Source organism: Amblyomma mixtum, chromosome 5 (genome assembly GCF_055824585.1).
Source record: "Amblyomma mixtum isolate Tamu chromosome 5, ASM5582458v1, whole genome shotgun sequence".
Classification (NCBI taxonomy): domain Eukaryota; kingdom Metazoa; phylum Arthropoda; class Arachnida; order Ixodida; family Ixodidae; genus Amblyomma; species Amblyomma mixtum.
The window spans coordinates 81,772,140-81,796,144 of NC_143016.1; the positions used below are offsets into that span (position 1 = coordinate 81,772,140).

At 48.8% G+C, this 24,005-nt stretch overlaps 1 protein-coding gene across 1 annotated transcript; it reads right to left on the reverse strand.

Moving 5' to 3' along the window:
- Positions 1–738: 738 nt before the first annotated feature.
- On the reverse strand, positions 739–22,595 carry LOC149342806 (uncharacterized). Its single transcript, XM_089545282.1, has 3 exons — positions 21,936–22,595; positions 18,164–18,463; positions 739–1,403 (listed from the first exon to the last, which is right to left on the reverse strand). Exons 1-3 carry the CDS (start codon positions 22,515–22,517, stop codon positions 999–1,001), a joined length of 1,287 nt encoding a protein of 428 aa, XP_089401408.1. The 5' UTR covers positions 22,518–22,595; the 3' UTR covers positions 739–998.
- Between the last annotated feature and the right edge of the window lie 1,410 nt (positions 22,596–24,005).

Below are 24,005 nucleotides of genomic sequence, written 5' to 3' on the forward strand. Positions count from 1 at the left end.
TGCTGCGATACTTATGCGCTTGAACCGAGTTCATGTATCCACAAAGGGGGGCGAGTCACCTAACCCGACGCTGACTCTACCCGGTCCTGTTGGGTTCATGTAAACAGGGCTGCAAACAGGGTTTGCAAACGAAACTTGCTGGCCTTGGGGTCGCCGAACAGTTCGTAGCTGTTCGATGCAGGCACTATGCAGGCGGGCCAATCGTGGTTGATGGGGCCATGCCGTTTGTAGGTTGCAACTAATTTTTGTTATTTTTACTTGCACATATGTCTTGTGAGAGAGTTATTAGTAATAGTACAGTTTAACGGGCAGTTGCACGCAGCAAGGGACCGATCATGTTGACGCTTGCTGTTACTGGATGTGGTTCCAACGTGGGCTGGACCTCGAGGCTTTAGACAGCCCGAAAATCCAGTCGGTCGTTCTGAGCTAAGGCTTGAGGTATATACGTCTCGGGCTATGCCCAGCTAGCCAGATCTGTTTTATTTTTGTATACATTTCAATGCTGTAAATATTCTAAGTTCTGTTTATAAATTCAGTTGATCTCTCTTTTATAAAGTGTCGCTATCCATAATTCGTCGTCCTTCATCACCGTCTCGGACGGGCCGCACCTCCGGGGCAAGTTGCTACGTCTTCGAATCATCAAAAACCAGAAACTGAAATTTACCCTATGATATCTCAATGGAGTGTTCGCGTTTGTAGCGCACATTAGCTATGGAAGAGGAAATGAATTTCCGTGGCTTTTAGTCCTAGCTCTTTAATTATTATTCTCTCTTTGCGTTAAGCGCGGGTGAAAACAAAATAATCTGCACATCATTTGTCCTGACCGTGCACACATCGGTCCATTGTTTGCATGCACCATGGTCTGGATTTCTGCAGGCCCACAAAGAAAGCCCGCGCTTCCATTCGTTTCAGGCTTAAGAATACGTGCTAAATAGTCCAGCATTCGTAGCGTTACACGGCAACAAGCTTTTCTTGGGAACGTCATGCGCATGGCCTAGCTAGTGCAGCTCAAAGGGTGGCAGGGCGGCGATCTCCTTCCTTAGTGCCTCGGCGACGGCTTCGAGGGCCGCCTCGGCGATGGACCATTTGAACACGTTGGTGACCAGGTTGACCAGGGCCTCGAGCAGGAAGTCGAACGCACCCAGGCCTCCGAGGTCCAGCCACACCTGTCCCACGCTGCGCAGCTCGAGGGCCTCGAGCCGCGCTGGCCCCAGCACAGCAGCAGTGGCGCCCTCTGCTTCTGCCTGTTGGATGGGCAGCGCCAGGCGCAGGTGCAGCGACAGACCCTGGACGGCCAGCGAGGCGTCACCCGAAGGTCCCCCTCCGAGCAGCTGTGCCCACCAGCGCCAGCTACCGGTCAGGTTGGCAAAGCCCACGTCCGCCTCCAGAAGCAGCGTGCCGTTCTGTCGAAAGAGGAGACAGTGGCTATGCATTACAACTCAAGGACGCAGCGGCAAGAGTACTTCAGAGGAGACCCTCCAACGATGCATGTGCCGATCTGTTGTCAGTTGGCGCATGACCGAAGCTACCGCTGCGCCACTCGACCTTATGTTATGACGTCGCTGGCAGTCGTCTCGCACCTGCCATCCACCTGTGATGCTGGACTATCAGGTGCAAGGCAGTTGACCGCGACGCACGAAAATGGGCCGACGACATACTGGTCAGAGGGACTCCTTTGAGGGGAATCTGCCACTCCGTTCTTGAGCGACAGCTGCGTGAGTATAGTAGCTAACAATCCTCAACTACAAAGCAACCTACCGCTGAAACCACAACCCCGTAACGCGAACCCACACTACCAGAAAGGTCGCAGAAAATACCCGCGTCCTACCTCACGAAACTATACAGCACAAGACACCGTATGGTATACACCGAAGCAACACTGCACCCCTAAACCTTAGACACCCACGCAGTTGCCTACCTGGACACCGGCACTACCCGAGGAGCAGCAACCCTGAGAGCCACGAACGTCACAAAGGCAGAATGCCTGACCATATCTATGTAGGCACCATACATGGCAATAATTATATTATTGTAATGAAATTACTCTTCTCGATAATTTATAACGTAATTCGTTATTTTTTGGGCTGGTAGTTTTGTAATGTAATGAATTACTTTGGAGCAGTAACTTCAGGGAAAAAGTAATTAATTACTAGCGAAATTACTTTAACTGAATAATGAGGCTGTGCTGCTTGTATCGCAAACATGCTTGGACCTAGCGTTTGTTGGGTTGGGCGTCTGCAAAGCAAAAAAAAAACGCGCGACCAGCAACGGCCAGCGAAGCGGCGCACGCGGACATCAGCACCGCCTTGGTGAACTGGTACGCATCTTCCAGCACTGCGTACGATTGCATACATAGACGGGCCGCAGGGCCATCAGGAGAGCTCCGTGACCACGGCACGCCGTATTGCACCTATATATACGTGTAGACGCACTGCGTGAACGCTTGTGCGAGTACTTCCCGCTAGACTGCTTCGTATGTATTGTCACATCGCCGCACTGACAGGAATTCTCAACTGACATCTAACAAAGTTGACTGTCAGTTTTCGGTAAAACTTCTGTGGCTCGATTTGAAGCCCTATTTTTTACTCAAGGGCAACGTAGGCGACATGCAATCTATGTCCGCAAGCGTGCCTCCAGAAAACAGCATGCAGAAGTCTGCGCCCCTTTCCGCGGGAGGAAAAGCATGAAGAAGCAGTGGATGCCATAAGGGAGTAATTACTCATTCGCATCCACCCAAGCGCAGCCATACGGCTACAAAGGAAAGCTATACAGCTTTCTCAGAAACTTCGTAGTTAAAGAAAAATTGGTCCTGGTCCGGGGTTCGAACCCGGAACCGGCGGTGGTTCCGGGTTCGAACCCCGGACCAGGACGAATTTTTCTTTAACTACGAAGTTTCTGAGAAAGCTGTATAGCTTTCCTTTGTAGCCGTATGGCTGCGCTTGGGTGGATGCGAATGAGTAATTACTCCCTTATTACAAATCTACTCCACCTTGGGGGATTCCCCTAAAACATTTGACCAACACTCTTCCCACTTCGAGTTACTGATCAAAATCGCTCTCGCCCTACCATAAGCCATAAGCTTGCTTTCCCGGTTTGCTGAATTGGTAGAGCGACTGCTCCGGTGTGGCGGTGGTTCCGGGTTCGAACCCCGGACCAGGACGAATTTTTCTTTAACTACGAAGTTTCTGAGAAAGCTGTATAGCTTTCCTTTGTAGCCGTATGGCTGCGCTTGGGTGGATGCGAATGAGTAATTGCTCCTTTATTACAAATCTACTCCACCTTGGGGGATTCCCCTAAAACATTTGACCAACAGTGGATGCCATTTGACGTTTAGACCATATTACGCATGCGACCCCACTGCGTCAGCAAAGCGGCTGTTCAATGGACTAGTGTTACCGTTCTTCAAAGAGGGGCAAAATTTCCGGCGCCCACTTTGAAGCTCAGTGGCGGTTCAAGCAAAGAAATCTAAAAATTTTATAGGAACTATGGCCAATGCGCAACTTTTAACGCTCAGAAACAAAAAAGCAATGTAAAAGTAATTGTTCATCACTTCTGGGAAGTAATTGTAATGTAATTACTTTTTAGGGCGAGGGGTGTAATGTAATTTAATTAATTTTTCGAGATTTCCAGTAAAGTAATTAGTAATGTAATTGAATTACTTTTCAAAAGTAATTTTGTCATAGCACACACTGGTGCCAACTTCAAACCCACTCCCATCCCCTCAGTTTTCCCACTTGTTCCACCCTATACCAACTTCCCTCCGTACCACTTGTGGGGCCACTTCTACCTCACTTTATCAGTACGTCTGGGAATGCGCACACCCAATCTGTGTGCCACCCATTCACTCATCCACTGCAACCTCCTGGGAGACCGTCCTTCTGGCCACACGAGCCGATGGAGAGCTCAAGCTGATCGATCGGGCCAGGCTGGAGGGTTATAAGGCCCAACCACAAGGCTGGCGCCGCCGAAGGCGAAATTTCGGCGATTGGAGCGAGGCGATGAATCTGGCGGCGCCGGGAATACCTCGCAGGTGGGGACTGGTACGGACCAGTGACTAGCCGCGCATTGGCAGCTCTCTGCCCGTTTCTGCGAAGGCAGGAACGCCACTTTTGTTCCCGCACCATTTGTCTCCCTTGCCCCAGCATTAGCTTCCCGTCGCCGATTAATAGGACGATTAGCTCCGTACAGGGGATAATTACCCGAACATCCAAGCTCTCTCCACCCCAGAACCCTTCGCCTCTTCCCTCCACATCATTTCCCTCTGCCCGGCGGACCCTCCCCCGCGGGACCTAGAGAACCTCAAGACCTGGGAGGACTGGGAGACCCTGCTGCGCTCGGAGGACCCGGCCGTGCAGACCATCGCCACCGGCCGTGCTGCCAGTGTTATGGACCTTCGGAACATAAACACTTGAGTGCAGTGGGGTCGTGCGGGGACCCTGGGGAGTGCCCCGAATTCCTCTGTAAATAAAGTTTTCTCTCTCTCTCTCTCTCCACACCCCCGTATAGAGAAGCCAGTACACATGCCCTCATGTGTTTGGTCGCCCTCTCCTGCGGGCTCCGAACGACAACGCCGGTAGACGAGACGCTAAGCGCTGCTCTTGGGCTGAGGGCGAGGGGTGCTCTGTTGGAAAACCCAGCACATGGCAAAGGTGTATGTGACTGTCAGCGAAGTGGCTTTTCCCCCAACAAAGGAACCCCCTCCAGCCAATGGCGTCGGCCGATTCTCGTAAACCTGCTAGCGTGACTATGCAAGAAGAGGCGTGACAATGCTGCAGGGTGTTGTCTCCCTAAGAAGGGGGGGGGGGGGGGGGGGGGGGGGGGGGTGCTCTGTTGGAAAACCCAGCACATGGCAAAAGTGTATGTGACTGTCAACGAAGCGGCTTTTCCCCCAACAAAGGACCCAGTTCCAGCCAATGGCGTCGGCCGATTCTCGTAAACCTGCTAGCGTGACAATGCAAGAAGAGGCGTGACAATGCTGCAGGGTGTTGTCTCCCTAAGAAGGGGGGGGGGGGGGTGCTCTGTTGGAAAACCCAGCACATGGCAAAAGTGTATGTGACTGTCAACGAAGCGGCTTTTCCCCCAACAAAGGACCCAGTTCCAGCCAATGGCGTCGGCCGATTCTCTTAAACCTGCTAACGTGACAATGCTGGGAGGGGACTAACCCCGACCATGGAAGGAGAGTACTGTCCCCTTGCATCTGCCAATCCCTGCATTGTCGCGTTAGCAGGCTCATAAGAATCGGCCGGCGCCATTGGCCGGAAGAGGGGGTCCTTTGAATGGGGAAAACTGCTTCGTTCTTGAGTTGTACCAGACTGTCTGATAATTGGCTCCGAATTTCCCAACAAGCCGCATGTTGTCTCCCTAAGAGGAGGGATGGGGGGGGGGGGGGGGGGAGAAAGGACAATTCCAGGCTTTCCAGCAACAGCAACAGATTCCAGCAACAGATGTCGGATCAACCGCATCAGTGTATCAGTGCTGGGCTTCATTTCTGCGAATCCATTGTGAACTCTAAAGTAACCGTCTGAAAATTTAAATAATTTCTGCTAACTAAAAGATTGATGAGATTGGAGTGTTTTAAAGTGGCCTCCCCAAGGCGGAGAGTGTAAACCCGGAATAAAAAAATACCTGAGCGTAATATCTTTGCTTCCTTAGATTTGGTGGAAACAAAATAAAAAGTTACCAAGCGACTGTCAAATATGCGGCGAATTTCAGCACTAGATGATCGCTTACCCCACCTCACATCTGCCGCACAGCGAATACGTCAACTGTTGCTGAAACGGCTGAATGGCACCATGACCGTTCACGAGCGCGCACTTCCCGATCCCTGTTCTCGGGATCGCGATCTTGCATGCACGTCAAGATCCTCACGGCTTTAACACCTTCTCTCGGCTGCACGGGTGTGACACCGCAGATCTTCCCTTTGTTGCTGCAGGGGCTCTTTCATCTCGCTATCACCGTAGTGCGGCGGGGCATTGAGCGCAACGTAAGCTTCAAGGGCCCCTGTAGCACCGCGCGTGCCGTCCACAGTCAGTCGTTGAACATGGCGATTGCACAGGAGCTCTTGAGGGGATGCTTGCCTATGCCCCTGCTCAAGGACTCCCTGTGCTTCGTCATGGTGGCGCGATGGTAAAACGACATGGCGGACGTGGCGGTGATGGCGCTGATGTCATAGAGCGAAGCAGCTTCTTGACGTTGTGGCACCTTTCGTCCGCGACTGAGCGCCTATATAAGCAGCAGTAAGTCATTTTCAGCTGTTAATGACCGCCTATGCTTGAGTTTGTTAGCATTAGAGGCTCGAAATAAACTTTTAATGATATGGGCGTGGAATGGCTAGTTCGCAAGTGCCGCAAAAACTCCGTCGGCGGTGAAACGTGCACCAGACACAGCACAATAAAGTGCGACAAACACTTTGAACAGTAATTTTCCTGCGCTTTCACTTTCCTTTTCTTTCGGCACGTTTCTGTGCGGTGAGAGGGAGAGGAAACTTTTATTTTGAAGAGGTTTATAGCCGTATATGTGCGGCTAAGCGCGTCACGTTTTTTCGTCATTTTGGTCGCTTGCGTGAAAGGGAAATTCTATGTTGCAGTTTTTAAGGTAGCGTCTGAAGAAACTGTACTTTAATCGTCCATACAGTCTGACGCTATATTTTGTGCATACGAGCGTGGCCCTTACCGGGATAAATACGTTATGTCCATTTATTGCGCGCCGTTCTTATATGACAGAATTGAAAAAAAAAAAAAAAAACAGGAATCGGTAACACTGGCCGCGGTGCGCGGCGGTATGTACAACACCACTTACGAATAACAGCAATGAACAAAATCAGCTTTTTAACGTTTGGATATATCAAATTAGCCGGAAAGACGGATATCCTTGAGCCGAATATTTCGTCTTGTGATTAGCTTCTTGTTTAGGTAAAAAGAAAAGTTTTACCAGCGGTCTGTATTTTCCAATGAGGATGTGGGCTGAGCTTCACTGCATATTGTGTTGTATCCGACCATATGTAGTTTATCTGCAGCGTACGTTGGTGAGCATGCGTAAATAGAAGAGGAAATTAATGTATACTGTTGTTTGAAGCGGTCATGCATTCGAGCTTGGTAGTACAGTCGCAATTAGCGCTAAAAATGTGTTTTCGACTAGCGGCGGAAAAGCGCTCCGATCGAGTGAGCAGACGACATTTGATAACATTTGCGGTAATTCAGCCACTTTGCGCATTATTTCCGAGAAGCAAAGATGAAATTGTCATTTTCTTTCCTTTAATATCACCATTTTGCAATCAATCTGTGGCCAGAAAGCCGCGTTTGATCCAAAAATCTTCGTTTGCTGCAAGCGTACGTATCAAAATATAATCAGTATACTTCATATTAGCTGAAGTATTGACCACTGCACTGCTTTCATGTAGCTGCGCAATACGCATACGAAGGTCGTAAAAACTCCCAGTTGGAAAGGATTGACGACCCGCTGTCGTGGTGTCAACAAAGTACGTCCCAGAGGAACACACAGGTCAGGGGGCTGAAACGCCTTAGCAACCTGCCGAACGCACTCAATCTCGGCGTTTTGCACTCCTTGCCTGTTGGCAGAAACATGTTTACCTTTTTGAATGTTCGAACATCGTACAATAGCTGCAAGGATGTGTTATCAACAAGCCCGCTCTTCAGTCCTCACTCTATCGATACTGAGTGCCGCTGCAGCGATGTTAACATCGAAGCACTGAGCGTGCCATAGTGTTAATCGCACTGACACTCACGACTGGAGCGTCACCATTAGCTTTGTGCGCGGGCATCCAACGAACACGTGTTTTAATCGGTTCTGCACGCCATATATATACAACGGTGTGGCTACATTGCACTTTCGGTCGAAATGTGTTGAGTTTTTCAGTCTTGAGTTGTTGGTAGTACACTGTGCGCTGTGAGCAGCAAAAAAAAAAAAAAAGCAGACGGTTTAGCACGGCTAATCGCGAAATATCGTGCAGTAGTGCTACCGCACGAAAATGCGCCTAGTAGTGCTACCGCACCAAAAAAGTGTGTTACAAGCTTGTCTTGTCAGCACGAAAGCGCCTATAGTCGGCCCAAGAGAGTGCAGCAGTTTCACACTAATCACCGCTAACTCGGCGGCTAACTTGGGGCTAGTTGGGGCTAACTTGGAATGCGGCGGATGTGTCCCGCCTAGAGATATGAAGGCCTGAAAAAACACTGCAATTTTGGAAAAAAAGTGGTTTGTTTCGTTTTTTTTTCAGACGAGGAAAAATGGAAAGAAACATCGAAAATTTCACACGTAGCAGGACATCCGCAGGAATTTGACCCAAGACAGGGGTCTGGGACTCAGCGATGCACGTGGCCCCATCTACCTGGTGGCAAGGCCCTTGCACCAACCAGCCGCTAACCCGTCTGGCTTGCCGACTGCTGCAGATACCACAATCAACTGCCAGCTGCGGACGAAACTGGTCACGTTTCGGAAACGTGCCAACAAGGATTCGCAACAGGCTTTCAGGGGAACGCGTTCGAAAGCTTGTGTATGTGCAGTCGAACCTATAGCTGTGGACACACTTCAGGCCATGCTGCTGCGCATAGTGCCGCATCCAGCGACAGTGACTCTGAGTCCGATATGGAGTGACTTATAGATCAGTTTTCATGTTCCCTTTCTCGGTGCAATAGAACAAAAAGTTCGTTCCACAAATATGATATTTATATCTCCATATTCGCCTGAAGTGCAAATCATTATTTATCTTCTCTGTGCAATAGAACAATAAGTTCGTTTCACAATATGACATCTATAACTGCACATTCGACTGAACTTCGGAGAATTATTATTGATCGTCGTGCTGTTGCAAATCAATCTGTTTTTGATACGTTTTGCATTTTCATTAAAAAACCTGAAAAAAAAAAAGTTTTTTTTTTCACGCCATTCAAAATTTCTTGAAATTTTGCATCTCTAGGACTCCCGCCACGGCTTCTGCTGAGACAGGCACCTCGCCTTCTGCTCGTCGGTGCTTCTTTCAAAAAATAAGATCCGTGCGGGCCGCGAGGTCACTGTCAAAAGCCCACGGCTTTGGCTGAGTGTCAGCCGCGAGAAGAGCGTGCTACAAAAGGTGGCCGCCGACGTGCCGTTCATATCCTGATGAACCCGCTCCCCCGAGTCACTCAACGGTGGCTTTCGTGGAGTTCCCAGAACAGCTCGAAACGTGAGGGACGCAGAGAACTAAGCAAGACTTCCCCACTTCCATCCCCATTGTGCTGTAGTCACCGACGCCAAGTGATTAGGCGCGGAGTGCACGACGTCTTTTTTTCTTTTATGGTAAGCACACGTGGGGAGCACCAGCGGCAGGCGAGAGACCAGGATAGAGGGGCTTTACAGGGTGCGCGGCAGAGAAGTGGAAGGGGAGAGACCCCCACATGGAAAGGGCTACACTCGCGTCGTGGAACGGATTTAGGATGTTTTGTTGATTTGTTTCTATTTTATCAGCAGGGCCACGAGTTCAAGATTGTGTCCAACCCTCGGGGTTGTGGCGACCTCGCATTATTATTTCACTGCTCTCATCAGGGAATGACCGTCCTAACTTTTTAATGCTGAAGCACTACAAGTCCCATTACGAGAAAAGCCGGCGGCGTTTGTGTGTATACATGCGACGTTTTTTTAGACGACATTCGCGCGGCAGAAAACGTCGCGGCGGCGGGACGCCCGGCTGGAGATACATGGAGCGTTGAAGCGGCGGCGCGGCGCCGCGTATCCCTCGACGCGAAAGCAAATGTGGTCAACAAGTGGCAAACACCAATTGTGCAGGGAGGTCTGTGAGAACAGCGACGCTGGCCATTCTGTTAAAATCAGGAAAGTTTCACTTCGACACCCACGCGCGCTGAAGTATCTATAAAGATTTGCGTGCTCGAATGCATGCCGTCGCGTACCTTTGGACGCCCGCTCGGCCGCGAACACCAGCGGCTGCGGTTGTCTTCGACACATTCGCTTCAGGGAGGGAGCGCAGGTATTCCGATCCAAGATTCGGCCGTGTTCTCCAAAAAAAAAGCGACATTTCAAGTCTGATGAAGCGTTTATTTTCACGAAAATAACATTTCCGTGCCAAAAACACGGCGTAGCTCGACGGCCATGGCGGCCATGGCGGCCATCGGCGGCGGCGTGCGTTTTTCTTGACGCCGGGCGTCAAATCTGCGCCGTCGGGCGAAAATCGACGACTTGCCGCGGTAAAAACGCTCCATGTATTCCGGCCTTGCGTACTCGCAGATGGTACAGAAAATCCCAGCGATGGCAAGAACAGGGTGACGTCACTAAGCGGCCGTATGACGCACACAGCAACCCGAGCACCGCCACTTGAGAAATCCTATGCATGTCGCTCCCATGAGGCGCCATTTTCCCGATGATATTCGTACCAAAACTATGACGCAACCCTTTGTCGTACAGCGTTTCGGGTGTGTCATACGATTTCTTGCTGCATATAGCGCACATGTGCGTACATGTGCTAGTCACGTTGGAGGCTAGTTTGTCACAGGGATTCGAACAGACAACATATGCACCTTCAACTGTATGCCTTCCCAAACTTTACCCCTTCCCTTAGGCGTGGGTGTCAACCGAGGGTTGACAGTCACTGCGATATTTCCATACCCAACTATCTGGGCAAAAGCATGTTTGAGCGGGGAACCGTTTATGAGCGCAGTTTTTTCAAATAATGCAAGATTTCACTATAACAATCAATATGTCCGCAGATCACCCGACGGCAGTCTTGCATTTTTTTCTCTATTAGCGTTTTTGCTATCGTCAAAAGCATTTCCCATTGGTTTTCTATGGCAGTCTTAAATTTTCAATGCGATCGATGGAAACACTCTAAAAGAAAGATCTTATTGCTACGTATCAGAAGAATGGACCATTACCTTCAATATTCCTGTAGCAGTATCTTACAATTTTCATTTTTTTTTTTCTGAGAATGTAGAACACGCTTTCTTCAAAAAACAATCTTGGTATCAAAATTGTGATGCAACCGTTCGTCGTACAACGTTCCGGGTGGTGTGATACGCGCATGTGTGCGGATGGTGTGTGTGTGGATTGGTGTCAATGCACCCGGGGACTGTAATGCTTTTGCATTCCCACATATAAGCAGTATTAAGTGTATCTGCCGAATTTTCGTTTGTTTGTTATGAACATTTAAAAACGCAAGCAAAAGCTTCGTACGGCAGTTCCAGTCAGGGCTCCGTGCTTAGCCCGTGCCCCTAGCGCATACCTGTACAGCTTAGATATTTTATGCAGTAAGCTATGCTCTGTCCTGTGTGAGATTTGCTTTTAACCCTGTCTGTATCAAGCCCATTGAGCATGGGTCATCGGTGGCCCATAGATATTGAGCGCTACTTTAATGCTACCAATTAACTTTCCGACTTGCTGCGCTATCATGCAGCTTACGTATAGTCCAAGAAGTCAACTTTCAGTCGAATTTTGGTGCGGCACTAAAGAGCTTGGTGCGCAACTTTTCTGAGCGAGCGTTAAAACCAGGGTGTCGAACCGGAACCGAACCTGAACCCGAAACCGGAACCGAACCCGAATTTTTGCCCGGAACTGGAACCGAACCGAACCCAAATTTTTTTGGCCATCTTGGAACTGAACCCGAACCGGAACGATTCAAAGGAACCGTTCCGAACCGGTTCGGAACTCGGTTCAGCCGCCCATTTTGTGCAACACGGCATACTTTTTTTCTTTTTTTCAGAACAAATGGCATATGCCAGGGCTTAGATTTACTCAGCGAAAGCTGTCGGCGCTATAGAGTGCGAAATTGGCATCCAGTGGAAATGACATCCAGGTCAACAACAAAACTGAAAGAAGTCTCGTGTCTAGGAAGAAAGCTAATTGGCGTTTCTGCAATGTGCTTTTGGTAATTCTAAAGTATTTTAAATTAGATTTACGCGAAATGTTGGATTTTATAGTATCCCCCTTTCACGTGCTTACGTACAGCTTTACTCGAATTGTTAGCACTGCTTTAACTCGTAAAGCACTGAGTGAGAATGGTTTCCTTTTCTTTGTGTCGAGTACCATAAATATGTGAATCATAGGCGCAATGACCCAATCACGTTGTGCAACGTTTACTTTCTGAAGTATTCCTTGTCTCAGATAGCAGATAATAAATAAGACACCTCACGATGGCTCAGTGGCTGTGGTGCTCGGCTGCTAATGTCAAGGTGGCGGGTTTGATACCGGTGGCGAGGTCGCATTTTGATAGCGACGAAATGCAAAAATGCGTGTGTGCTGTGCGATGTAAGTGCATTCTGAAGAACCTTAGCTGGTCTACGCTAATCTGGAGTTCTCCACTACAGCGTTCCTGATAGACTCCGCGCCGCTTTGACGCGTTAGAACACACATAATACTATTATTACAAAACAAAGAAATATACATATGTGTTTTCTTTTTAAAGAATCTGAACATTATTTGTTGCACTTGACGGAAATAAACAATGAAAGGCGGGCATGTAGCAGCGGTAGTACGATAGTTAGAAAAAAAAATAGTGATTACACATAGAGGCAATGCGGAAATACATGCGCTCGCTGAGATGTGAAAAACGCCTAGAAAGGGGCTACTGAAATGAAATGTAACTGCGATGAAGTGATTTTCGTTAATGTCGATGCACTGAAATTGTTCTGCTTATATAAAAAAAAATATTCCAATCGCTAGCGGGCAGCTTCGTCACGCTGTTCTCAGATTGCTGTATCTTGAATTCTCTGACGGGCGGCTTATATCTGCCTCTCTGCCGCACATGAGGGAAGCCAACAATAACCGAAACCAAGGAGCATAGGGGATGTACTTCTTTAAAAGTAATTGGTGGTGTTCATCAATAGGAGCTTAAAGAGTAATTACTTTTAACGATAATTGATTAAACTAAAAAAACACATTCCGAAAATAGGATACGAACCCTTGTTCGAATTTTGCGTCCGGTGCTCTACCAACTGACCTACGGCGACGATTTTTTTCTTTCTTGAAAAAAGTGCCGAAAAGGAAAATCGGAGTAAGCCCATGCCACAAAACACCAGGCTGTGCAATATGAGCCCACCATACCAATGCAAATCCCCACCTCCCTAAACATCACTGTGAGGCCCACCCTTGCATCTAGATAGGGGAGCCAGCAAGGCGGCCCTTCCAGGGCAATGCATACTCCCCTCACCAAAGCGCACCGCTCACGGAACTAAGATTTCGATGACCCCGGTGATTCGGCGGCGGTCCATCATACGGCTCTTGACACTAAAGAGTCACAGCAACATAAATAGATCACACGGCACAACACAGTTTTTTCCACCGGAAAAAAAAAAAAAAACGGGTACTAATCCGTGAGATTTCAATGTCCTTCTAAAGTGCACGTTCTCCGTAATTATGTCCCAGAAGAAGGCAGCATCATTGCAAAGAATAAAACAATGGTCAACGGTCTTTGGCGCATTGCGTACGCGGCAATTTACCGTCCATGACACAAGCATCTTCTCAGCATGAAGTAATGCCTTGACAGGCAGCGTCGGTGTGTGAATTTTAGAGAAGAACGCTTTTGCAGCAGAAGAAATAAATGTACATTTGCTTTACACGTTTTAAAGCACTAAGGAACTCCAGAAAAGGTTGCCGATACAACAGTACAGGAAACAAATACCCTGTAAGTACCTGAGTCGTCTGCCTTCTGGAGAGAATATACAGGTATAGTCTAAAGAAAAGCGCACAGTGAGGAAATTTAAAATGTCCGCTACTTCCGCGCTGCGGTGACGACTGTCTAATCTTTTTGGCTTTCGGGGGTGCAACCGGGGTGTAGTGTAACCGAACCATCAGAGTGTTCACCAGCGCCACCCTCGTCAATAGCAGCGAACGTAATGCGTCTTCTGTTACCGAGAGTGCCACATGAAAAACGTGGTCGAACGGTGAGGGCAGAAGCTGTACGAGAACCCTCGCTTCGGGTTGTTTGTGTCTGAGGCGAGAGGCTTATGATTGGTTCACATGCAAGCGAATGGGCGACTGAGCGGCGCGTCCAAGCGAAAATTTCCAACTTGTTGGAACCTCGCCGTTCACCACCGCGACGACTCAAATACAAGTTATTGCAAAGCGTCGTCAGGATTCGCTAGCGTTTTCGCGTTCTTTTGTGGAACGCTTTGCAATGGCACACGTGCAGCATTCACAGCATTCCATCTCAGGTAAATCGGCTGCAGGTAGATGGGGCATTTTAGACCGAAGCTATTATGCGCCCGTTCCAGCGTTCCGCGTCGTAGTCGGTGTCCAAGTAGCAGAGCGAATTAAACGCCACCTGGAAGGTGGCTGCACGGGAAGACCCCAAGAGCGGCTAGCAGCATAATACGCCACATGCCAGGTAGCGTGTGATGAGTTGCGCTTAAACTTCGCATTACCGACAATTGCAACCCCGTCTGTCAATTTTTTTGCCAGTGAGTGCCCGGATGTGCGCCCATCAGATTATGCACGCGTGTGCATACACATGCTTAAGCGCACGCACGCACGTACGCACGCCCCCCCCCCCCCCCCCCCCCCCCACACACACACATACGCACGCGCGCACGCACATGCACACGCATACACCACGGAAATTTTTGAATTTTTGAGAAAGGGGACTAAACTGCTAACGCAGTAAAGAAACCTACTACAATACTTTAACCCTGAGTGGGAATCGAGCCAGTGGCGGCGGGCGCAACAGAGAAGCTTCGTTCATTGATGCCTTAGGCTACTCGGCCATCTTCGAAGATTCTTTTTATTGTTGCCGCATGCATGGAATATCAGGAACCTCCCTGACATCGTCTTGCCTTACTTGACTGAGTCGAATTCCGCGACCTCGGCATACGGCCTCATGCCACTATCGCTCCCTTACTCTACCCGCACATAAAAATTCCTGAAGGCGCACACGTCAAGAAAGGGCGATCAGTCAGGAGGTGGAACTTTCGCAGCATATACGATCTGAGCTAAAATGAACTGTTCTCTGAACAGTGACCTCGCCGAAAGTGGCGATTGTGCTTGTTTATCAAGCATACAGCTTCTTCACACGCTAAGCAGTCTTATTAACAGGAAAAGTTCACACGGAATTCCGGTGTCCTTCATTACTGGCACAAATCTTATAGTGTAAGCCATGACCTCAATGTCCTTTTTAAGAGACTGCTGAAGTGAGCTATGTCTCAAACGAAGACAGCATCACAAATAATTTCGTTGTTCAATAGTTCCTCCTGCTTGCAGATGTAGCAATTCACTGATCATGGCACAAACGTCCGCTTGGCTCGATGGCATGTCCTAACACGTAAGGTCGACTTTTGAAGTCTAAGAAAGGTTTTTGGGGCCTATTGAATGTACATCCTCCGAACTCGCCTTAATATAAGGCCGTCAAGAAAGGCTAGGTAAGGCTGCACGTAGAGGAAGTAATGACCGATCAGAACCTTTGTCAGCTGCCTTCTGGAGAAGCCGTACAGGTATTCCCAGGAAAAGCGAATACTTAGGAAATCAAGTGTATCAGCACAAAATTCCCTCACGACTATGTACATAAAAGACAGATAGCATTTAGTCACCTATTAAGCCCAGCTGCCAGGAAACGGTGGTTTTCGGTTTCGAAAAATAAAAATCATGAAACAGGTTAGTGGACAAAAACTGCACGAATGACTCACCATACTGTATCAAGGTAGCATTAAATTCTGTCCACGCATAGGCTCCCTTTGAAAGCGACCCAGAAAAGTAACAAAGATTCTATTTAACGAATTTACGATCGTCCTCATGCAATGCAGCAATTGCAACATATTCACAGCGCAACGTCGCATCGAAGACGTCGCAAGTTTGTGTCCGTACAGACACGAAGAGCCCCCAACCAATGCAAGCCTGTTTTTATCATATTGTTTTCATCAGAGCAAGAGACGGAGACGACAACAGCATAGGACAAAATCTTAATTTTACACTGTACTAGCGACAAGCCACGATTAGCTGTGTTTTTCAAGAAACTGAGCGATAGGTGATCGAGACATATAATGCGAGTTACAGAGGCGATGTAGAGCAGGAGATGAAAATAAAATATTTTTGGTAAACTCTCTAGATGTATGCTGCAGGTGTGCCAAAGTGTGTGTGTGTGTGTGTGGGGGGGGGGGGGGGGGGGGGGGTGATTGACAAGCCGCTTTTGGGGTGACAGAAAGATGTCTTGGCTGTATATACCTGCAAATACAAGACAACTTTTGCTCATAGTGGGCGCATGCAGCGGTCCTGATGGCGCCCGCTTAAGCATTTTTCGCCGGAGAAATTCCCGATTGACACAGGCTTCAAGAGAGACCTATTATTCGCCTGACGGGGACTCCGAAACTGCTGAAGCTGAAAGGTTTTGTAGATGAAAAATCCATCAGCTTTTCTTTTTATGTATCTCATCAGATAGAGTCGAGTATATATGCATAGCCGGTGTACACTAATTCTGAGTTCATTTGATTTCGCGGTTCTTGCGTAAATTTAAATTTTTTGCCGCGGACAGTAAAACATCTCGCATTGAGCAAATTTTGCAGTGCTGTTTTACATGCTGATATCAGAAAGAAAAGTAAACAGCAAAACAAGGTTGAATAAAAACCTACGTTCAGAATTTTTTTTATAGCCTGAACCCGTTTGAACCGGTTCGACGCTATCCGGAGCGGTTCGAACCGGAACGGAATGTCGCTCCGGAGCCGAACCCGGAACTGAACCCGAAAGGCGTGAACCCGAACCTGAACCGAACCCGAAAAAATACCGGTTCGACACCCTGATTAAAACTCCCCGATATTCGTCTTGCAAACCACCTCGATTTTGTCTTTTTTTTGGCCGTCGCGATAATTTTCTTCAATTCTTAGTAGTAGCACTGAGCCTCAGGGTGATGCCAGGTAGTCTTATTCCAGTTTTGACGATGAATACCTCAATAAGCCAGCCCAAAACACCAACTGATGTCCACCGGGGAGCATTGTCTCCTACCTGCTACAGCTGTACTAAATTTTTGTGCCACCTAGAAAATAATAGGGATGTTAGCAGTATATGAACCCTTATTGCCCTCTGTCTACATTATGTGGCCAAGGTTTGGTACTGCCATATGTCTCCAGATACAGCCGTACTGGCCGAAAAAGAACCAGCACCCCGCATGAAGCTGTGCAGTGAAGCCAATGGACCCAGTGCGGTGAAGCTAGCGGACAGGTGACGAGATCGATGCAACAATATTTATTTATTTTACCCTCAAGGTCTGTGGAGTCACAGAGGGCAGTGGCGGTTACAACAGAAAACACAAACAAAAAATATATAAACGCAGAGCAGACAAGCAAGTCATATAAACAATGTTGGCTGTAACGCTGTTCAAAAATAACGAACATCTTCAATGCTGGCAATCGGTCCGGGGAGGTGGTTGCAGTCCCTAGAGGTTCGGAGAATGAATGAGTAACTCCGTATGTTTTTGTCCTGAACGGCGCAATTCGACCCTCTGTGCGTGGTCTAGTAGTGATGAGATGTATACGAAGGCGCGGAGTAATGTGTACGGTACTAAGTTTGAGACAAATATGAAAGATTATACGAAATAAGCAAATGCGAAAAATTTTCCTCTTCTTTTCGCCGATGCTACACATGGGTGTAGAAACTCGCACCTTACCACGGTCTTCCACTGAGTTCATCGGACTACAGGAACCAGCGCTCAATGTGACAGAGCCATACCCAACAATTCTGGACAAAAGAATTTTTAGGCGGAAAACCGTATATGAACAGAAGTTTTTTATGATTTCACTATAGCAAACAATATATCCGCAGATCACCCGAGGCCAGTCTTGCGATTTTTCTCGATTAAAGTTTTTGCTGTCGTCAAAAGCGTTCCCCATTGGTTTTCTCTGGGAGTCTTAACTGTTCGATGCGATAGATGGAAACACTCTAAAAGAAAGATTTTGATACATATGTGTCAGAAGAATGGACCACTAATTTCAATATTCCCATAAAAGTATCGTGCAATTTTCAAATTTTTTTTGTGCGAGAATGTTGGACATGACAAGAACATGAGGACAACAGGGTGGAGCGCTGAACTTTTTCTTTCGAAAGGACGCGTACCCATATTTATAGGGTACATTTGCATTTATAGGGTACATAGGGTATATTTATAGGGTACATATTTATAGGTTACATATTTATAGGGTACAGGGAAATCAGGACAGACAAGTGCGTGACAGGGTCGTGCGTATACCTGGTAGTAGGCGAGCACGTCCCCCGTGCGCCGGATGGTGGAGAGTCCGTGGAGCAGGCCGTCCTGCAGCCGCATCTCCCCCTGGACGCGCAGCAGGAGCAGGTCCTGGTCGAAGGCGCGCGCCTGGTCCGGCAGCGCGTACGGGTCCAGGGTCCGCAGCTGGTCGGCCGTGCTCTCCAGCAGCGCGTCCACCAGCCGCTCGGAGCGCGCCGCCGTCAGGTCGACCGGCACGCGGGACAGCTCCTCGTTGACGCGCCGACGCACGTTCTCCTCGATCTCGCCGCGCAGCGACTGCTCGGCCTGCATTTCGGAGAGCGCGGGGCCAGCAAGCGTGAATTCAAAGATCGATAGCGCCACGATGACTCAGCTATTATAAAACACGTGCGGCCTGCTTGAGGCGCCAAATACAAAAGCCACTGATGGACTCTTATATGGCAGGGGATGAGTCTGGCTCCCTGAATTTCACGACGGACTCCATGATTACATATCATAATCTAACCAAGCATTTTAAACTAGAGAGGAGAAATTTTCCCCCTCCGGACAACAGCCTGACTAAAGAACAAAAGGTTACGTGGCGTCGTTTACAGACGAGATCGATACGCACCCCATCACTCCTCGCGTGCATTTATCCGGGTCTATACAACCCAAACTGTAAACACTGTGGTCAACGAGCCAACTATACGAACGCATCCTGTGTGATTGTAAAATAGAGCCACCTCCGGGTGATCTAGTTACCGCTCCTTTTCTCGAGCGGTGGGCGACCGTGCTGGCTAGTTCTGACCCCAGAACGCAAGTTTTGGGCGGTGGGGTGGGCTGACAAAGTCGTCGAGGGCTGCGTACTCTCGACCACTTAACGCGACCTCTTACCAAGCTCTTTAGGAGGATAAAATGTTTTACAATCAATATGACAACCTGAAGGCAGTTAACCCCATATATTTCAGCAGATCGGAAGGAAAAAATTCCGGGAGCGCTTTGGCCTGTGTACCATTTCTACATCGCACCATGAGTGTGAGCAGGATTGTGCAAGCAATACTGCCTGCTTTCCCGCAGCTTTTGTAATAGAATAGGAACTACGAGAGCAACTAGCACGTGGGACAGTGAGAGGCGCACGGCTGTGGCCTCCACCCACGTCATTCTATGTGCCGTTCATGTGCGCCAAGAGCCAACGGAATAATGGTCATTGAGCCTGTCCTCATACAGAGTACCAACACATGGTGCCTCAAGAAAACTTTAAAAATTTCCTTTAGAAAATGTTTTAAATAGAGCACACACCCAGCCGCGACGGACGTACTTCTATAAAAATCATACTGATTAACTACCTAACTAACTAATAATGACTAAATTATCTTTAACGCATCTGGTGGTTAGTACCAATTTGAAGTTGGTAGCCACGAAGAAGACGATGCTAAACCGTTTTTTTTAATGCCGGAATTTTTTTCCCGCACAAAAACGAAAGCGAAACTATGTGCTTGAGATGCTCAAGAAACCCTGTGCAAAACAACGTACGCTGCTGACGTGTTGTAGAGCGTACGGCGCCAAATTCGAACCATCTGCGCTATTGTACCACGTCAAGCACTATAGTGTTTTTGCTTCCTCGCTTGGTGCAGGGTAAAGAATAGTCATCGTCAATTGAGTGACCGTTATTTTGAGAGCGAAAGGAGCGAAATTGAGGATCAAGGCACCGGATTTCCGCGCGCCTTTAGAGGACGATTTTTTCTTCGTTTTAAAAACTGATATATCTTCTTGTCTATGGCTACGACCTTGCCATTGCCACTAACCGCAAGAATGTGTTGACCAGAAAGCTTAGTGAAATAGATAGCTAGATATTACGTTTTTTTTTTTAATAACTGATGTCCGCTGCACTAATTCGAGAAATACGAGTAGTCGTTTTGGGATACAAAGGTGGCTTTTAATACCATTGTTGGCGGACACCAGAAAACAGGTTAATCATGTGAACTTTAGTAAGCAGGTCGACTAATTCTACTGGTTAACTTTTAAGTAATGTAGTTAGGCGCCTTATTGCAGTTATATTTTTAGCTGGCTATTAGTAATAGCCGTATGAGTTTTACTCATACGGCTATTACTCATACGGAGTTTTACTCATTTTCATTTTACACTCGGAACTTCGGGTCTAGTGTTCAAAAGCTGGGCGGGTGAACCTGCCTTGTATTCCCTTCTTTCTGTATTTACAAAAACAATTTTTTTGAGCGTCAATTTGTGCACCTTTGCCGGCCACTTCTTGGCGGGCCGGTCCAGGACTCAATAGAGTGATAATGTAGGGGCGGGGGGACTGAACCAGAAGCAACGGGGCTGGGCCGAGCTCGGGCCTGCCTCGGCCTTAGAATGAGGCCCGTGCAACGCACTAGTTTCATTCAGGCAATTTCCCTGCTTTCGGGAAATTTAAGAGGGCAAAATTTGGCCTAGAGGGAATGGCAGGCACCTAGAGAGTCAATGCCTGCGCCAACGTCATTGCAAATCGCACGTAGATCACATGGAAAGATTACTGCCACTTCTACTACTCTACCACGGTCACCACTACTACTTCTACTACTATTTTCTGCTGCTATACTATTAGAAAATCTAATATCCGACCCTGTGGTTAATTCCACACACACCTTCATTTACGTGTTCACTCTTTAGGTACACTCGTACAAAAATGGTTGCCGTAATCTCGATCACATCGCACCCATTTAACCACCGCGGTGGCTAATTGGATATGGTGCTCAGGTGCTGACTCGAAAGACACAGCTTCGTTCCCTCCCGCGGCGGTCGCATTGCGATGGAGGCGAAGTGCTAGAGGCCCGTGTACTGTGCGATGTCAGTGCACGTTAAAGTATCCCAGGTGGTCGAAATTATCCGGCGCCCTTCACTACACAACGTCACTCACATAGCTCAAGCCGGGACGTCAAGCCCCATAGACCAAACCGAACATTTCACCTATTAAACTGCTCAAGTGGAGATTGGGTGGCCGTACCTTCTCGGTGAACTAGCTAGCCGTGGACCGGAGTATAGTGATACGATGTATATACTACTGCTCCGCTCGACCGCCGCTTTTTACTATCAAGATGCGTTCTAACGCAAACAGTGAAGCGCTTTCTTTTTTGGTGCATTACAAACTGGCAACGAATATAAAGCGTTAAGTTCTTATGAGTATTTTCTCAGTCAGATGACACGTTCGTCGCTAGCACGCATACCATTTAACAAATGTCATGTGCTCTTTGCTGCGCGTATTTATATACGCACGGCTACCATGCTCCATCGGGTCTTTTAATAGGCCACGTAGAGTGCACTCCGGGAACATGTGGAGAGGTGAGGACAGTAGCTCTCTTCACCCTCGAGGGATTTTAAACTTTGGCGATGCAAAATGAACCAATTAAGCTCCATGGTCCAACATTGTGGTCGGCGTATTTTTGACAAAGGATGTGAACGTGAACAGAAACGAGAGGGTGAAGTATCGCTATGTAGGCTTCGCATGAGTTCTACTGGCTGTTAGAAACTATTCGCTCACTGAAATGCAGCCGTCAAGATCCTGGCGGGACGCCAGTTATATACAACCTTTGTCAAAAAAATATGCAATTCCCATGTTTCTTTCTGAACCACGCAATGTGACACATTTTGCATCTTCAGCACTCTATAAATCTCTCACAGATGAGATTGCCAGGCTCTCTTTAGCTTAGTACTTCCAAGGGGCAGAATAAATCCCCAGTGTAAGGCCTAGAAGCGAATCCTTTGGGCTGCATATTTTTCAAAAACGCTATACTCAAAAGCGTACCTGCTTGAAGACAGTTCCGCTGATCTGGTTGAGCAGCGAATTGCTGAAGGTGGACCAGCGGCCGCCACCCATCAGGTTATCCATGTGCAGCTGGATGTCGCCCACGTCGAGCTTGGCGCTCACGGCACGCACCCAGGGTCCGCCATTGGGTCCGCGCTCCAGTTCGGCGCTAGCCGACGCCACCGCGTTGGTGGCGTTCATCCAGAAGGTGCCGTTGCCGCGGATCGCGACGAAGGCGAAGTCTCCGTTCAGCACGTACTGTCCCTGCAGCGAGACGAGGTCGGTGCGCGTGGCCACCTCGACCGTCTGGCCGGTCAGGTTGGCCGTGGCCCGATCGAGGGTCGTGGCCGACAGCCCGTGCAGTTGCAGGTCCCAGAAGCGGCCGCGCACCGTCACCAGCGAGGAGCGCGTCGAGACGTTGAACTCGGGCATGGGCAGCGGGTCCTGCAGGTACCGGTCCAGGGACACCGAGCCCACCTTTGGCTGCCACGGGTTTAGCAGCAGCAGCAGAAGCAGCGGGAGCACCGGAGAGACCCCTCCGCACGCACCGAGCCGAGCGACGGCGCGCGGCCCCGCCGCCATCTTTTCTCGGAAGATGTGACCGCTGCCGCGCGCTAGAGCTGATAGGACCGGTGCGCTCTGTGTGTGTGTGTACACGGCGCTGGAGACGTCGGGCGAGATTACAGTGGACCACCGCCAGCGCCGGCTCGAGTTTCGGCCGTTGTTGCGCGCGGTCCCGCCAACCTCGCGCTCTATCGCTTCCTCCCCGGCCGCCTTCTCTCGGAGCGTAACACGCGGTTCGAGAGAAGCAAGCACTGCGTTATTTTACACGCTTTTCAGCACGTGTGAGTGTTTGTGTGTACGCGCGCCGGCGGCTCTGCATGCTTCGAGAGGCCTGTGAAGCCCGGGGTTGGCTGCGTGTTGTCGGCATATGGTTCTTAACGGTACACGCCCTCCTCAACCCTCGTTGTCATCGGCCATGGTCCCGTCTATTTGTTTTCGCTGCCGCGAACGCATGCAGCCGTGTACAGGTCGTCGATGGTCGCACTGATGGGCTGCAGGAGCACATCCGTTCTCGTGGGCCGGGAATGGCTTCCGGTCACAGGCAGCTGTCGGGCGGTCGTGTTTGTTTCTGCGTCTGGCATGGTCATCGTCTCGTCTCCTCGGCTTTGGCCTCAAAACTGGCCGCAGTGTGTATGCGTGGTCCTCGCAGGAGCGCGTGCTTTTCGCTTTTCTACCATGCTGAGATTTCGTACTCATGAGCTCAGCGTAGTGTGTTGACGAGCCCTGTATGTGAGTGAAGATACCGGCCTTGGTACTCGCCAGAAATTTTCAACATCGGTTGTTACGAAGTTAGGAAGCTCTGTGCGATACTCTTTCCATCAGCGATGACCCCATTTCGTTGCAAAAACTACGTGGCAAAAACTACAGCATTCTCCATGCTTTCCAAAGAGACTGGTATCCGTGGTGGGCTTGAGCCGCGAGGATCATGTGCACGGAGGAATTGCGAGAGCTCTACGAGTGTGTGCGTTGTTTGGACATGTCACACGAGAGGGCCTAATCAGCATTGCACGATGTGCTGACTAGCAACCGATGTCATCCGATCCTTGCACTTTGAAAAATTTCTCAAGAATCGAAGCAAACTCAATTTCTAAAAAAAAAGCCCTTTCTAGAAGACACACGAGGGCAAGGATTTGAGGGCCTAATCAGCATTGCACGATGTGCTGACTAGCAACCGATGTCATCCGATCCTTGCACTTTGAAAAATTTCTCAAGAATCGAAGCAAACTCAATTTCTAAAAAAAAAGCCCTTTCTAGAAGACACACGAGGGCAAGGATTTGAGGGACTCGATATTATATATAAATGGAAGTCTCTAGGGGTGTGCGAATAGTACTTTATCCAAACCGAATCGAATGCAAAATACTGTAGCTTTGCTACCAATTCAAATACGAATCGAATACGAATCGAATATTTTTACGAGTATTCGCAGTTTGTGCGAATATTCAATGCGCAATTGTGAGAAACAGCGATGCGTGCTTTCCCAGTTATATATAGCTGTATCTGTTTAA

Bases quoted from the DNA above. Each gene is read 5' to 3' on its own strand.
- LOC149342806 (XM_089545282.1), bottom strand. From the start codon at position 22,517: ATGGCGGCGGGGCCGCGCGCCGTCGCTCGGCTCGGTGCGTGCGGAGGG. The intron at 18,464-21,935 runs GTACGCTTTTGA...TCCGAAATGCAG, and splicing joins GCGGAACTGTCTTCAAGCAG to GCCGAGCAGTCGCTGCGCGG. The intron at 1,404-18,163 runs GTATACGCACGA...CTCTTTCGACAG, and splicing joins ACGTGCTCGCCTACTACCAG to AACGGCACGCTGCTTCTGGA.